Genomic DNA, 18,425 nt, shown 5'->3' on the forward strand with positions numbered 1-18,425 from the left:
CCACATTAAAATCCCTTCCCGGAAGGATCTGAAATACGTTATTGTCCCGTCAACGCTCTCTCCACTTTCTAATCACCGAAATGTTTTGTTAATGCCCCGTTCATTGTGTCGAATAATTATCACTAATTGTTTTAATTTTTCCGAAACACTTGTTTACTAGTAAAATTAAATTCTAAACAAATTTGGCCATATACTATCATTTCATGGTCGTTGATATAAATTTAATTTTTTTCAATTTCCTTAAAAAAAACAATTCCACAACAATATCAATAACACATTTTTACATATAGTAGACGACAAGATGGGGCCCCTGATATATTGGGGCCCCCCGCAAGCTTCATGCTGCGGGGGCCTCTGTTACGCCCCTGGTTGTAATAAGCCAACTAAACTTTTGATCTGTTCTTTTCCTTTCTTTTCATGTTTATTTTTCTGATACTTTTAAAGTAATAATAAAATATGTGCATTTCTAGGACTGTTTTTTTAACGAGTAACCGGAAAACAAAAAGCAATTTTCCTCTTCATTTGTATTAAACTTTATTTTAAATTGGTCTTCCTACGCTCTTCATCTAACTCTTTTATTAAAAAACTAATAATGATGAATGGCGTTTATTTTTCTTCTATCCTCTCTGCAGCGTGTCTTGTTAAATTGTATATACTTTAAACGAGGCGCTGGCGTTGATAATGAAAAGACTATAAATCTAAATAAAATGTGGAGAAAAACTCCGAGGCTTGTAGAAAAAACACGATGATGACATGAAACACGTATGAATGGTGAAGATGTTATAGTTGCTGCAATGGGAGAACGTTTGTAGCTGTTTCGTTTATTTTGTATTTTTTGTAGCGTGTGCAGTCCGAGGTAATTAACACGGCTGAATGAAAAATTGTGGAATACTTTTCACAGATATTTTTTAAAACATTAAAATAACACTGTGCAAAAATTGTTTTTAAGTGGTGCTTTTTTCACGAATAGAAATATTGGCAATTACATGAGTAGAAAAGACACTTTATGCATTTATGTTTCATATCTTTTCTACAGTCTAATGCCAGTAATACACCAGTCAATGGGAGCAAGAATATGATATTACCTCCGAATTCTATCCTACTGCATGGATTTTAATGAAATTTTGGGCCTAGCCTCTACTTACCCCCTAATTCAAAGTCTACCCTATGCCGATGTGTGCTTTTATCTTGGGGGTGGTTCCCACCCCTTCTCGTGTGTGGAAAATTTTTGGTTAAAATTAGCACAGAATTTGCTAGAGAACCTAATTCTAAGCAAAAACTGTGCCATAATTTTTTTTTGAAAACTCAATACTTCTTGAGATATTCGTGGTTGAAAATTGGCCATTTTCATTGAAACAAAATACCTTTTCGAACGGTTTATTACGAATACCTTAAAAATTATGCATTTAACTAAAAAAACTATATAAAACATTTTTGTAGTTTATAAAAAAAGAGACACTTGCCTTCATAAATCTTCTAGTTATAATACAAAAAGAGATATGGTAGGTGAATCTAGTTTGTTTTTTGGTACATTCTCAAATTGGTGTGTTCAACTTGAAATAAAAGAGAAACGGTCCACTTTAGGTGTATAATGACCAATACCTTTTGTAGTGCTTGAAAACACCATTAAAATGAGCTATATTAGAGGTCCATCACTTTAAAACTAAGCGAGATATGCTGCAAACAAATTTGATAACTAATGTATTTTAAGAAAAAATGAGAAATAATTTTAACCCCCATCCACCAAAATGTAAATGCATCGTTTTCCTTCTACAATACCTTTTATGATAGTGTTATTTCTATGTTCAAAAAGTTGGACAGATTTAAAATGAATAGTTTTTGAAAAAACAGATCAAATTATAGAGCGCATTTTTAATTTTCTTAAAAATCTTCCTTTTTCTCCATGTAACTTGAAAATGATAAGAGATGTAGTAATGAAAAACAAAAACGAAATTTATATCTGAACAAGCCCTACATTTTTTTGTAGTATCTTTTTTCGTATCTTTTATCTTTTTCGAGTTACATGGAGAAAAAGGAAGATGAGGGGTCAAATATACTTCTCATTTCTTCTTAAAATACATTAGTCATTAACTATTTTGCAGAATATCTCGCTTAGTTTAAATGTGATTGACATTTATTATTGCTCATTTTAAAGGTCTTTTCAAGCCCTACAAAAGTTATTAGTATCATTATACACCTAAAGTCAACAGTTTCTCTGTTATTTCAAGTTGAATAAACCGATTTGAGCATGCAGCAAAAAACAAACTTTTTTTACCAACCATACCCCTCTTTGTATCTTAACTAGAAGTTTTATGAAGAAACCAATCTCTTTATTTTTTATAACCTACAGAAATATTTTTTATAGTTCTTTTGTTAGATGCATAGTTTTTAAGGTATTCGCAAAAATCCGTCCGAAAAGGTGTAATTTTTCAATGAAAATGGCCAATTTTCAACCACGAATAACTCTCAAAAAGTATTGAGTTTTCAAAAAATAATTAAAGAACAGTTTTTGCTTAAAATTAGGTTCTCTAGTCTCTTCCGTGGCTATTTTAACCAAAACATTTTTAACCCCCGAGAAGCGGTGGGAACCACCCCCAAGATAAAAGCGCACATCGGCATAGGGTAAACTTTGTTTCTTGAGCTATGCCCTACTACTGTGAAAATATCAAGCAAATCGATGTAGTAGGATGGAATTCGGAGCCAGATACCCTCATTGACTGCCCTATAATAAAAATAAAAATTAAATTGGACTTATATTATCTTAATTAACAATCATCTTCTTCTTAAAGTACCCTCTCCTTAAAGAAGGTTGGTTACTAGAATTGACAATTCTTCTTCGTCCTCGGCTATTAGCTTCAATTATTCAGAAATTAAATAATACTAAACTCAATATATTGATAATTAGTTTAGAAAACTGATGTTTGCAATTAGCTAATTTAAAAAGAAATACCCTTATTCAAAGTGTGATAAATAATTGACTTTAAAATTTTGTGTGGCATCTGCGACAAGGAACAAAACAGCAGGCAACGAAAGTATCGGGAATATCTGGTTTCTTGAGTGATATAATCTGGCGGAATAAATATATGAGCACCGAAAGCGTAGTCCGCATTTATAAGATATGTATTAAACCCATACTGACATACGCAGATGAGACAAGGGCCGAGGCAACAAAGACCAAACAAATAATGAGAACAATAGAGATTAAAACCCTAAGATTTATAAGAGGTATCACACTCAGAGATAGGATACGAAACGAAGACACATTGAGAGAGCTACGCGTTCAAGACGTAGTGAGATGGACAAGATCACCACGACGCATGTGAAGAGACCACGTAGATCGGATGGACCCTCAACGTATAGCGAAATGGAGGAAGACACAGAAGCCCAACACCAAGCGACCCATAGGAATACCCAAAAAACGATGGTATTTACGAGTGCTGGAGCTCCGGATAGCAGCAGGGACTGTAACAGGAGAAACAGGATATAGTCCTATTAAAATAAAAAAAAAGAAGAAAATTGTGTGTAAATCAATTTTAAAGTTTTGTGTCACAAAGGACACAAACAATTTTTTTGTCATAAGTAGTCTTCACACTTTATAATTACAAAATTTCACCCTGTATTATCCATGATTAGAGCTCGGGATATATGCAAAATGCATATTAAGTGCATATTTGCATATTTTGGAGAAATTATACAAGTGCATATGCATTTATTAAAAGTGCATATTTTCAGATATATCACAATTTGGACAAACATCTGTGGACTCAAGTAATGCAGTTTAGCGAGGTAGCTAAAAATATTCCTCGGAAACACCCCTTATTATTAGCATAATATGACAATAGACCCCAATGGACAGTAATGCAATTGTAAGATTGGTTTCAATATTCTAATTGAAAAATGGAATAATTCATTATTCCAATAATTTTCAAAATTTTTGCAATAATGATATGCAAGTTCCTTCTACTACGACTATACGAAAAACATATGTTGATTCCAGCATGCAATTTACTGTTGTAACGATTAAAACTGCAATTGTAAATAATCCAATATGGATATCTGTGGACGAGACGACTGATGTTAAAGGACGGTATAAATATATCTCATTTGGTTATAGGAAGTTTAAACGGGAGTGAATGTAGCACCTGATATTTAGTTTCCGTTAAGGAGTTGCAAAAAACGAACAATGTAACTATTTGTAGATTTGTAAATGAATCTCTGCGTAACTTTTTTTACCTCAACTGATACCAACAGAAAAAAATGTGTTACTGTTAACAGGTTGACGGACATAACGTCTATAGATGTCTAATTGCCATTGATGTAATGTGACACAACGTCTATAGACGAAATTTTTAAAATAACGAGTTGTAACAAAAAACGTCACATTACAATATGCATATTCAATGTGACACGATGTCCATGGTCGTAGTCCACATGTTTACTACAAAAATGTTATGTAATAAACTCATTTTTTTCAATCTTCCTAATTTCCCTAATCTACTTTGCAAAATACAAAATAGTGTCACAACACTTGCTTATACATTTGACGCACTGTCCGTCAAAGTGTTAAGTGATGCTGCACCACATGATCAAAGCTGGACAACATTTAAAAATATTTTTTCCATATTTGATACACGTTATGCTTTAAATATAATAACAGAAACTGTAAGGACAGAATTTCCAATGGTCAATAACCTTGTATCAAATATAGAAAAAATATTTTTAAAAGCCCCTCTGGGAGTATAATATGTGTGTAAAAATCGTTCACCTAATGTGCCTTTACCATCTGGACCTGTGATAACTAGATGGGGACATGATTAAATTCTTTAAATTTCATAACCGGTAATTTTAAGGGAATTAGAGACGTCATTTGTAGTATTGATGTAGATAGCTCAGGTGCTATAAAAAAATTGTAGATGTTTAAAAAAACCGTTATTAAAAAGTAATTTGGCACATATCCAAACCAACTTTGAAAATATTGCTGAATAAATTACTAAATTATGCTGAAAAAATTAAACACCTTGGGAAAACCAAAAAAATTTTCAGATTTCCTAAAATACCTACTTAAAAATGTCTAACAGCTCTCATGCTAGATGAGTTAATTATAACCTACCAACCCACGTACCTCGTGGGAATCTATTGTTGTCCAGGGCCTTATCCATAGGGATTATATCCATCCTTTGAACTTCATAATTTATTCAAGATATTTACTCAACTTTTAAACGGTTTTAGTCTTTGTATTTTTGGATGGCTCTGCATGTTAGGCTTGTAACACTGATGATGCTCTTTTTAGAGGGCGAAAACCTTTTATTGTGATATTTGTGGCCCATTTAAGGGTTTTTAAAATAAATATACCTTTTACTAAGAAAAATTTTTAATTAAATTTACTTAAATCTTATGGATTGTGCTAGGCTTGCGTAAATCACCCTGTATATTTAAATTTATGTTTAAAAAGTGCACATTTACATATGCATAAAAATCGACGGGTCTGGGTGTTTTTTTATATTTTTTTAAAATAAGGATAGAAATATTTTTTTCCATAAGTGAGTCCCACTCCATATATTTATTACTTCTATTGAATGTTTGTTGAAATATTGAATACATTTTTGTTTGTTATGTTTTATTTGTGTATTTATTTATTTTGTTGGGTTTTTTCGTCTTTTTTTATATTACATTCCAACTTTATTACACCGATACCGCGCTATATCTAATTGATATAGGGATATAGTTAGTTTTTTTATTTAGCTAATGCCTCGACAACTAATGGCCATTGGCATGGTATGTACGGTGAATTTTTGCAGTTAGGTACCTAGTGTCATGTGTAGTGTGTGTGTTGAGTAAGTGTCTTGTTACTTTGCAAAGTCGACGTCATTGTCTTTGCCAAGAGACGCTAATTGTATCCGAACGTCTGCGGTCCCTGCGGTGAGTACCGATCCCACAAGGACAGAAACTATTTTCATCTATTAATTTATAATAAACGAAAAATTCCTGACCCTGGTGAGATTCGAACTCACGACCATTCGGACCTTTCGATCCAAAGGTAGGCGCTCTTACCACTTAGCCACGGTGGGGGTATATAGTGAGTTTTTGGAGCAAAAACCGTGACTAAATAATGAACTATAATTATAATTGATTTACACGTAACGAACGAAATTATTCTAGTCGGATAACAATTATTGTTTTTAACCATTGTTACCCTACAAGTTTTTATTTATTCCACGAATAAACTTGCAGATGCAATGAGATGTTAAGCAATAATTGGCTGCATCATAGTTCAATAAATAAATATTTTCGATCATTATTTATAATGATGATTAGACAGAAAATTGAATTCTGTTCGTTTTATTGTTTTCTCGTCCATATGAAACTTGATTTTCCTTATTCCTCTCCGTTAAAAAAAATTTCCATTTATTTACCTTTGATCTTATAAATTGACGAAGTCCTGGCATTTATTTGATCTACACTTCTCCAAGAAATTAACGCACCACCTTCAGAATGCGTCATTTTTAATGTCTCAAATTTCCTAAACCTGTTTTATGGTTTTAACCTAAACCGATTTAAGTGATTTTTTTAATTTATAGCCTTATTCTTTAACAATATCGCTGTAATAATATTGTTGCTAGACAGGTAAATTGTCATTGTATACCGGGTGTACCATTCAACTTGTGATTTTTTCTCAAAGATCGCATCCACCTGTGGAATATTCTAGCATTTATAAAATACTGGAAATTAGAACCCAACTATAGCTTCATATTTTCTTAACATTACGTTTTTTTGATTCATTCGCCTATGTTGGATAATAAAAAAATTAGGTACTTTGACAGCTGGAATGCCTTTAAGTAAATACAGTGTGTTTTTAAATAAGTATGGCAATCTGTAAGGGGTAATTTTGCATAAAAAAATAATGACAGTTTGATTTATAAACGTATGTCAGCAAATGCTTAGTTTTCGAGATAGAGAGTGTTGAAATTTTTCTTATAAAGTGACAATTTATTTATTGCTCTAAAACCGGTTAATATATGTATTCATTATTGCGCACATACAAGTAATAAGACCCTTATGTGCGCCAATAGTGAACACAAAATTCTTAATTGGAAGATAAAAAATGCACAATAACTACCTCTTAAAACCCACCAAATTTCATTTGCATATCTCAACCGTTTTTAGAGCAATAAATAAATCGTCAGTCTCTAAGAAAACTTTCAACACCTCCTATCTCGGGAACGAAGCATTTGCAAACATACGTTTATCAAGCAAACTGTCATTATTTTTCCATGCAGAATTACCCCTTAAAGTTTGCCATACTTATTTTAAAAACACCCTGTATTGATAAAGAACAAGGCTAGTAGTTAAAGTTTTTAAAGCTAAACTTTTTTCGTTGTTTTCCTCGTAATACGAGAGATGTCGCTGAATTGCGTCTCAGAGGTGGGTTCATTGCATTGCGATGGTTTGCTTTAAATTAGCAGAATTGTTTGTATTTCCTTCAGAGTTGAGACTTCTGAGCTTCACCGATGAGGCATAAAGATGCTGAAATAGCTATATGGAGATGGTGGTCCAACTCTGAATCAAATATAAACAAAACCTGCCTTGATCTTTTTTTCTTTTTTTATCTTTTTCTAAACTTTTTTATTATCCAACATAGGTAAATGAATCAAAAAACAGAAGGTTAAAAAACACGAGGATGTAGATAGGTTTTAATTTCAGTATTTTATAAATACTAGAATATTTCAAAGGGTGACGCGAGCTTTGAAAAAAATCACAGTTTTAATGGTATACCCGGTATACAATGACATTTTACCTGTCTATTCTTTTTCTCATGATCATCTTTCAGTGCGTCACAGTTTTTCGATTTCTTTCTAACGTATTAAACTGTATGTGACAGAAAAAAAGGCACGTCCGTGATTACAGACATTTACAACATTTATTCTAGTTATTCTAGTTGTCGATAGATGGCGCCATAGTAAAAAAAATATTTTTTTTAATTAGATAATAATATTACAAATATAATCTGTATAATTTATAAGACTATACAAATCAAAGAAAATACCATTTTATAAATGCAAGAAACACATTTGATTTGTTTATAAAATGTGACAACTGTCAGATTTAACTAAAATGTCATGTTAGAATAAATGTCATAAATGTGTATTATCACGGACTTACCCTTTTTCCTATCATTTGTTACACACTGAAAAATGCTCATGAAAAATACTATAGCAACAATATTATTGCAGTGTTATTGTTAGAAAATAAGGCTATGACATATTAAAAAAATCACTTAAATCGGACAACAGGTCTAGGAAATTTGAGACATTAAAAATGGCCAATTTTTAAGGTGATGCGTTAATTTCTTGGAGAAGTGTATAAAAAACGACGTATATACAGCGTGTCTACTTGAGTTGGAAACATATGGGAAACTTTTTTATTATTAATTTTACGAAAAAAAGTTATTCTTTATAAAAAGTTCTGCATGCCCCAAAACCTAAGAATCAATTATCAGATATCAAATTTTCTCAATATTATACGAGGTATGTCAAAAAATATGAATTTCGGCTAAGGGTAAAGTACCTTTATTTCTCTCAATATCGAAAATTCTTATTATGAAAAGTTGTTTGGAAATAAAAACCAAGCTCAAATATGTAATTACATGCTTCTTATTGGAAAAAAATATTTTCCAAATTTTTCTCAAATTTATTGATACTAACTTCGTTTTTATTCATTACACATACGATAACTCTTTTATTATTACTTTTACGAAAAAAAGGTATTCTTTATAAAAATCTCTGTATGTCGTAAGACCGAAGATTCAACCAACAGATATGACATTTTATTAATTTTATACGAGTTATGTCAAAAAATATGAATTTCACTCAAGAGTAAAGTACCTTTATTTTTCAAAATATTGAAAACGGTTATTAAAAAAGTTGTTTAGAATTAAAAACTATGTGTCAATAGACAATTACATCCTTCTAATTGAAATACTGTGAAATATAAAGGTGCTATAATATTGAGCGAATTTCATATTTTTTGAAACACCTCGTATAAAATTAATAAAAGTTGATATATCATGGTTGTGTCTTAGATTTTAGACCATGCAAAGTTTTTTATGAAGAATAACTTTTTTCCGTAAAATGAATAATAAACGAGTTATGATATTTGTAATAATTAAAAACGATGTTGGGTATCCATAAATTTGAGAAAAATATTTTTTTTTTTCAATAAGAAGCATGTAATTGCATATTTCATCTTAGTTTTTAATTCCAAACAACTTTTTATCATAAGAATTTTCGATATTGAGAGAAATAAAGGCTTTTACTTAAATAAAAGGCTTTTACTTAAATTTTATAATAAAATACTTTACCCTTAGCCGAAATTCATATTTTTTGACATACCTCGTATAATATTGAGAAAATTTGATATCTGATAAATGAATCTTAGGTTTTGGGGCATGCAGAACTTTTTATAAAGAATAACTTTTTTTCGTAAAATTAATAATAAAAAAGTTTCCCATATGTTTCCAACTCAAGTAGACACGCTGTATAAGTGACATTTAGAAAAAATGTTTTTCTACAACCACTATTCAAAGTGCACTTTTCTGCACGGTTTTATGTTAGCAAACTTGATATTTTCTCACAGTATAAGATATTTGACATTAGTGTGCAGAAAAGTGACGTTTCTGTGCCGCAAAGTGACGTTTCTGTGCCGCAAAGTTCTTTTCTGCACAGTTGACTACCTCATTCTGAGTAACGTTATATTCTGTTTACATCCGTGGACTACCGCATTCTGAGTAACGTTATATTCTGTTTACATCCGTGGTCAAACTTTAGACAAATATATAACCTATAAGACAATTATTATATTTTACCATAGCATAGAAACTAAATTATGGATGTTACAACTGTTTTATTTTACAATTTTATTCTTATTAAACATTTTATAATTATCAAATAACCAATAAGGATTTAGCAACCTGTGCAAGAGACGTCGAATGAAGTAGGTTTTGTGTAAATCTGTGACTGCATAAATATAATGTCAATAATGTGTAATAATTGTTTAAATTTAAACAAATTAAGGCAGTGCATTAATTTTTTAACTGATTTCTGTGCAATTTATTTAGGTATAAGGAATTTAAATTGATTGGTAGGTATTAATTAAATACAGTTTAAAATTTATCACATAGGTACCTATTATAATTAATCGTCGTTTGGAAATTGTGATTTTTATTTTTAAGAAAAACTTTGCTTGTAGAAAAAGTATAGTGTGAAACACGTGCAGAAAGGTAATTTCTCACTCGTTTGAATTGCGGCACTCGCTTGCGCTCGTACCGCAACTTTTCAAACTCGTGAGAAATTAGTACCTTTCTGCACTTGTTGCACAATATACTATTTTAGTACCGTATCTTTCTATGACTCTCTAGGCATACATATGTGACTGAGTCACATGTAGGTATGCCTAAAAAATGTAAAACTTGCTAGAATTGATGTTTTTGTGAGATTGCAGAATTCTCTTGAATCAAAAGTAGAAGTTATGGGCCATTCCACGAACATAGGCCTGTTTTGGATTATTTGGACAACGAATATTTTACTGTGCAACATCAGAAGTACGAAAGTAAATGGCGCTAATAATTATTCCAATAAGCAACAATGTAATTTTCAATTTATTTTCGTTCTTCTTATTTTGTACAGTAAAATATTCGTTGTCGAAGTAATCCAAAACAGGCGTATGTTCGTGAAATGGGGTATAATCAATAACAGGTCCTTTCGTGACGGCCTTAACAATTTAATGGCATTGTAAAATTTAAAGTAAATAATAAAAATAACAATATAAAATAAGATAAATAATGTTAAATTGTTAATGAAATAATAATATTAAACTATTCAATTACATCTCTCAAATGCCACTATTGCCCTTTTTAAGTTATTTATGGAAGCAGTCGGGACCGAATTGGCACGATATATAAATTTGAATGGATATTTGCTCGAGACTCACTTGGCATCTACCCAATTAATTTACTCTATCATATTCAGCAGGGCTCTTTCATTACTAACTGCTTAACTAACCAACAGAAAAAAAAATAAAAATATTAAAGTAAAACTTCGTTGTCAAAATATTTTAATAAATCTAGTTTCTCTCTCCCTCTCTCTTGTCGTTTCCCCATTACTGAGGATCGTGATTTCTTCCAATATTTCTAACAATTTCTTTCCATTGGTCTCTTTCCTCAGCTGCTCTAAGAGCTTCGCAGAATGAGTTTCCACCTGAATTCTTAATTTGGTCGGACCATCTCATTGGTGATCGTCCTTTTAATCTCCTCCCGGAACGTTTCCAGAAACAATTAATCTCTCCACACTATCGTCACCTCTGCGAACTATGTGGCCGAAGAATTGCAGAATTCGTTGTAGACATATTGTGAACAGACTTTTTTAATTTCGAGTTGGTTTAGAATGGGAACGTTTATCCTATGAACTATCCAAGGTATGCGCAGCATTCTTCTCTAACACCACATCTCAAAAGCATCAATTTTTTGGCGCTCGCGTACGCGAAGAGTCCCAGTCTCTGCCCCGTATAGAAATATTGAGAATAAAAGGGAATTCACCAGTCTCATCTTGATATTTTGAGAGATAGATCTGTCTTACCATCGTCAGTTATACTAGACCCGAGATAGACAAAGGTGTTTACTATCTGGTATTCCCGTAACATGTTAGTCAGTTGAATAGTGTCAAATTTGTCGACCACCCTTATTTTTAATGAGTGAAAATAATTTCGACCACGAGTCAGTATTCTGTTAACCGAGGTAAAATAGTACCAAGCGGCGCCGCTAGGAGAACACTCCAATAATGCGTCTCAGATTACTTTAATGAAACGTGGTCATTTTGTACTCTAAGCCGAGTTAGGTATGAAAAAAGAAAAGAAAATAATCGTTTTGGTTTTAATTCAATTCGAGTCTCTTGCCATCCTCTGACACCGTGTTTCGGGGTCTACCCTTTTTCAAAGAGGCTTTGCAAGGAGACTGAATTGAACCATAACGAAACGAAGAAGAACTGCAGATATTAAAATATTTGCAGCGGAGTGTGGTTAGACTGTCCTCTAACGGGGAATGGAATGAGTGAAAATAATTTCGACCATCAAAACGAAAACGATTATTTTCTTTTCTTTTTTTCATACCTTACTCGGTTTAGAGTACAAAATGACCACGTTTCATTAAAGTAATCTGAGACGCATTATTGGAGTGTTCTCCTAGCGGCGCTGGTTGGTACTATTGTACCTCGGTTAACAGAATACTGACTCGTGGTCGAAATTATTTTTACTCATTTCGTCATTCCCCGTTAGAGGACAGTCTAACCACACTCCGCTGCAAATATTTTAATATCTGCAGTTCTTCTTCGTTTCGTTATGGTTCAATTCAGTCTCCTTGCAAAGCCTCTTTAAAAAAGGGTAGACCCCGAAACACGGTGTCAGAGGATGGCAAGAGTCTCGAATTGAATCAAAACGAAAACGATCATTTTCTTTTCTTTTTTCATACCTTACTCGGTTTAGAGTACAAAATGACCAAGTTTCATTGAAGTAATCTGAGACGCATTATTGGAGTGTTCTTCTAGCGGCGCCGGTTGGTACTATTGTACCTCGGTTAACAGAATACTGACTCGTAGTCGAAATTATTTTCACTCATTTCGTCATTCCCTGTTAGAGGACAGTCTAACCACACTCCGCTGCAAGTATTTTAATATCTGCAGTTCTTCTTCGGTTCGTTATGGTTCAATTCGGTCTCCTTGCAAAGCCTCTTTGAAAAAGGGTAGACCCCGAAACACGGTGTCAGAGGATGGCAAGAGACTCGAATTGAATCAATACGAAAACGATAATTTTCTTTTCTTTTTTTCATACCTTACTCGGTTTAGAGTACAAAATGACCACGTTTCATTAAAGTAATCTGAGACGCATTATTGGAGAGTTCCCCTAGCGGCGCCGGTTGGTACTATTGTACCTCGGTTAGCAGAATACTGACTCGTGGTCGAAATTATTTTTACTCATTTCGTCATTCCCTGTTAGAGGACAGTCTAACCACACTCCGCTGCAAATATTTTAATATCTGCAGTTCTTCTTTGTTTCGTTATGGTTCAATTTGGTCTCTTTGCAAAGCCTCTTTGAAAAAGGGTAGACTCCGAAACACGGTGTCAGAGGATGGCAAGAGACTCGAATTGATTTAAAAAAAACGATTATTTTCTTTTCTTTTTGAAGATATTCTTCTTTAGCGGCGAATCGATTGAGGGTAAAATTGTACACGATCCGCGCGCCTGCGCACACTGACAGTATGTAGTTCTGACAGTATGTAGTTCATTGCTAATCTTTCAAGATAGGTATGTATGTATCTGTAACCGTGCAAATAAGTCATTAAGAGAATATATTAGTGGTTTTAGGAAATGTATTATTTATTATAATTCTTGTGTTTTTGGATTTGTGTTTCCCTGTAGTAAAATAATAAAATATTATGTAAGCATAACATTTTTACACTATATGTCGCCGTGTTATGTAATTATATCCGAAACTTACATGTCTATTTCTAGGGCCTCGCTGGAGTAGTGGGAAATGCGTTAGAACTGAGATTGGAAGATTGCGGGTTCAATTCCTGGGCGATTCATATTTTTTTTTTATTTTTGGTTATTTTAATAAAATTTTTTTGAAAGTGGTAGATAAGAAAGTTAGTTTGATTTTTAAATAAAATACAAATAACCTTTTAAGTATATTTACTTCGTTTAAATTACCTATTATATAATGGAAATATTAAATTACCTATTATATATTATATATTATATAATAGAAGAATATCTTCTTACGTGCGTACAAAGTACACACACATTCTTTTTTTCATACCTTACTCGGTTTAGAGTACAAAATGACCACGTTTCATTAAAGTAATCTGAGACGCATTATTGGACTGTTCTCCTAGCGGCGCCGTTTGGTACTATTGTACCTCGGTTAACAGAATACTGACTCGTGGTCGAAATTATTTTCACTCATTTCGTCATTCCCCGTTAGAGGACAGTCTAACCACACTCCGCTGCAAATATTTTAATATCTACAGTTCTTATTCGTTTCGTTATGGTTCAATTCACTCTCCTTGCAAAGCCTCTTTAAAAAAGGGTAGACCCCGAAACACGGTGTCAGAGGATGGCAAGAGACTCGAATTGAATCAAAACGAAAACGATTATTTTCTTTTCTTTTTTACCCTTATTCTTGTCTTAGTTTTATTTATTTTTAGACCAACTTTATTGTTTTCGTATTCAACTCTTCGCAGGAGATCAAACATTTCTTGCTCATTTGCTGCTATAAGTGTTGTGTCATCAGCAAATTTAAATTGGAGATTTTCCTACCAGCAACTGTTACTCCACGGGCCGATCCTTCTAAAGCCATCCTCATGACATGCTCACCATAAATGTTGAATAAGTCAGGTGACAACACGCATCCTTGTCTAACACCTCTCTCGGTCTTGAATTGGTTTGAGAACTTCTGATCTAGTCGTACTGTTGCTATATTAGACTGGCACAGATTTTTAATAAGTGTCCCCAGGTACATTAGTGTGCCCATTTCTATTAAAATGGACCACAGATTTGGTAGTCAACGAAGCATAATAATGATAGGTACTTGAAATTCTCTAGACTTTTCAATGAGTTGTCTCAGGTTTAGGATTTGTTCCCGTGTACCTTTACCTTTTACAACCCCGCTTGTTCCTGAGGTATTTGGTAATGTAGATAGGTTTTTAATCAGTTTTTATGATATGCAACAAGATTTTACTAGCATGTGGTATTAGTGACATTTAGTATAACCTACATCTAGTAAACTGTCTCTAATTTATATTTCAGATAAAAACATTAATACAAATATGATTTTTATTTCTTTTGTTTCAGAGATGCTGTGATAACGTGTATAGTCAACACATCAACGTCTGTGATAGCTGGCATAGTAACTTTTTCCATTTTGGGGCATTTAGCCCTGGAGCAGAATACGGAAGTAGGAAGTGTGGTGAATAGCGGACCTGGTCTTGTTTTTATTACATATCCACAAGTGGTTTTACGATTGCCAGGTTCTTCCTTTTGGGCCGCTATATTCTTCTTTATGTTATTGGTAAGTGGGTTAGTATTATTTCTTTTAGTGATTACGTTGTTATCGGAAAATTCATATGTGTGTCAAAAAACTACCAGCTCGTTAGAATTCGGAATTACACTTGGATTAAAACAATTTTCAATGCAGGTCATTGGTAGAATATTCACAAGAAATTGTAATGGCAATATTACCATCATTTAGACCAAATTAGCAATTCAATAAATTAAAGATCGAAGGATCATCCACGAATGGGAAAATAAAAGAATTAACAAATATTTAAAATAATCTAATATCTAATTTTACTACTATTACTACTACTACTACTATCGGTTTACAGCGTTCTCCTACGCCTTCCGACTCCTAACCGGCATTCTTCTCTATTTAGTCATAGACCTGGAAGAATTTCTCTTTTCTCTAATTCTTTTTCAATTCTCTCCCTCCAGTTTCTTCTTGGTCTTTCTCTTTTCCTTCTCCCTTGTGGTGTCCACGTCAAAATCTGTTTAGGAATCCTATCATCTGGCATTATCTGTACATGGCCGTACCATATGAGTTGTTTTGTTTTTATGTCATCAATTATTTAACAGAAGTCCATTTCTGTTACTAGTAACATTTTTTCTGTTCTTTTTTTCAGTGGCCAAACTTTACTGCCATATGTGATTATACTTTTAAGTATGGTATTGTATATGAGCTGTTTGTTCGCTTTAGATATTGTTTGGTCCCACAGAATGCCGTTGATCATGGATATGGCTTTTCTACACTGTATGTTTCTGTCTTTTATAGCGGCATTGAGTGTTCCATCTTGATTTATCTTCTTGTCCAGCTACTTGTATTTATAACAGTGTTTAATTTCTACCACATCGTTTAATTTAGTGGACTGCTTTGTCCCTCCAATACACATGGCTTTAGTTTTCTTAATGTTGACTTCGAGACCCCATTTGTTATATTCTTCTATTTCTCTAGTCATGTAACTCAAGTCGTCATAATCCTGAGCAATCAGAATTTGGTCATCAGCGAAACATAAAATGTATAGTATTGTCTCGTCATTAAGAGAGATTCCCATGTCATTACATTTTCTTTTCCACAGCTTGAGTGCTTGTTTCAGATGAATTTTGAAAATGGTAGGCGAAATACAGCAACCCTGCTTTAATCTTTTCATGACCTTAAATCCCTCAGACACCCTTGATCCAGTTTTAATTTTTGCAGTCGTTCCATTATACATACTTTGAACTGCTTTGATAAGACAATGTTTAATGTTGGTTTGCTGTAGGGTTGACCATAGTTTGCTGAGGGGCACACCCATTGAGGGGGGCAAACTAAGTTTACTACTATTGCTTAAATCTGGTCAAAGTCCTTTCGTAAATAATGAAAAGTATCTATGTAATTTGGTTTATGTGGTAATACCGATTCTTCGTCTTCTTTAAGTGCCGTCTCCAAATCGGAGTTTGGATATTATCATCACTAGCTTTACTCTATCTACTGCTGCTCTGAAGAGCTCTATAGAACTGCATTTAAACCAGGCCGTTACAGATGAATTACAACAGGCAATGGAAAGGGTTAATTCAGTTAGTGATGAATACGGCCTGAGCCTCAACTTCAAAAAGACAAAATGGATGCCGATAATCAAAACTACTGGAGGCCGATAATCAAAACTACTGGAGGCCGATAATCAAATCAACATACTAATTGACCATGTAGAATCTTACGTATACCTTGTAGTCTAAGATCCGAATATAGGTCGATCTGTACCCATCTGTTTCACGATAAAACATTTTTTTTTATTAAATTTCATATATAGACAAATATTTCCAACATGGGTTGCCTATCAAAATCGTGTCATAGCATTAAGGGGGGCTGTAGGGGTTGAAATCAATATTTCAAACACATTTTTTTGAAAGTATGGTAGAATTATTTTATTTTTAAATTACATAGACATATTCAGTATAATTCATAGATTATTAAAGAAAAAAATTAAGGAAAATATTGAAAAATAAGCCAACGGTGGCCAATTTTTGAGGACGCCTCAAAATATAATGAATTTTCTGGTGGACATCAGAACTCATCGTTGGATCATGACGAACAAAAAATTCAAACAGATTTTATTAGCTTATGAGTTTTTCGAGGTAACGCTGTCGAGTTCTTTTTAGTTTTATTGACTTTTGACTTTTTGATATCAATCAGAATTCAAAACAACGAACTTTCTTTGCATAAAAGGGTGAAAATCAACGTATTTATTATTGTTAAACAAAAAATAAGCATAAAACAAAAAGATTTCGACAGCGTTACCTCAAAAAACGTCTAAAGAAAATATATACAAAATTCCAGGTGGATCGGTCAAGTAGTTTTTGTGTTTCAATGTATACAGTCTTTGAAAAAAGCAGTTATGAGGAAAAAGCATTTAAAGTATTGTCAACTTTTATTTCCAATTTATTTTTTGTCTGTCAAATCGTAAAATGATGCACACCGGAATATCTTTTTGAATCGCGGAGTAATTTACAAAAGACAATGAGAACAGCTGTTGACCGTTGTTCACTATGTTCAAGCGTGCTGGCGCGAACCTGCTGCAAAGCGAGTCGAAGATAGGGATATTTAACAATATCTCTCTACCTCCATACCTTCGACTCGCTTTGCGCGCTAGCGCGCTTGAGCGTAGTGAGAAACGGTCAACAGCTGTTTTCATTTTTTTTTCTAAATTATCCCGCGATTTAAAAACATATTCCGATGTGCATCACTTTACTATTTGACAGACAAAAAAGAAATTGAAAATAAAAGTTGACAATACTTTAAACGCGTTTTTCTCAAAACTGCTTTTTTCAATGCCTGTAGACATTGTAACTCAACAATTACTTTACCAACTCACCTGGAATTTTTTATCTATTTCCTTTAGACATTCCTTGAGGTAAAGCTGTCGAGATATTTTTTGTTTTATGCTTATTTTTTTGTTTAACAATATGGAATATGTTGATTTTCACATTTTTTTTGGAAAAAATTCATTGTTTTGACTTTTGAGTGATAGCAAAAATTCAAAATTCGATAAAACTAAAAAACTGGAGAGCGGTAGCTCGAGAAAGTCTAAAGCTAATAAAATATTTCTGAATTTTTTGTTTACCATGACCCAACGATAAGTTCTGATGTCCACCGCAAAATTCATTGTTTTTTGAGTTGTCTTTAAAAATTTGCCACCGTTGGCTTATTTTTCAATATTTTTCCTTGAATTTTTTCTTGAATAATTTATGAATTGTACTGAATATCCCTATTTAATTTAAATATAAAGGAATTCTACCAGACTTAAAAAAATGTGCTTGGAATATTGATTTCAACCCCTACTTAAGGAT

At 32.9% G+C, this 18,425-nt stretch overlaps 1 protein-coding gene across 3 annotated transcripts in view; it reads left to right on the forward strand.

The window, feature by feature from the left end:
• LOC114332268 (sodium- and chloride-dependent GABA transporter 1-like) overlaps nt 1-18,425 on the forward strand; it is a 230,178-nt gene that overhangs the window by 169,523 nt on the left and 42,230 nt on the right. For all 3 annotated transcript variants that reach the window (XM_028282037.2, XM_028282035.2, XM_028282038.2), the window contains one exon: nt 14,898-15,114. In XM_028282037.2, the coding sequence (XP_028137838.1) occupies nt 14,898-15,114 (217 nt within the window). The remainder of the gene's footprint in view (nt 1-14,897; nt 15,115-18,425) is intronic.

The sequence above is a fragment of the Diabrotica virgifera genome, chromosome 4 (assembly GCF_917563875.1).
Source record: "Diabrotica virgifera virgifera chromosome 4, PGI_DIABVI_V3a".
Classification (NCBI taxonomy): domain Eukaryota; kingdom Metazoa; phylum Arthropoda; class Insecta; order Coleoptera; family Chrysomelidae; genus Diabrotica; species Diabrotica virgifera.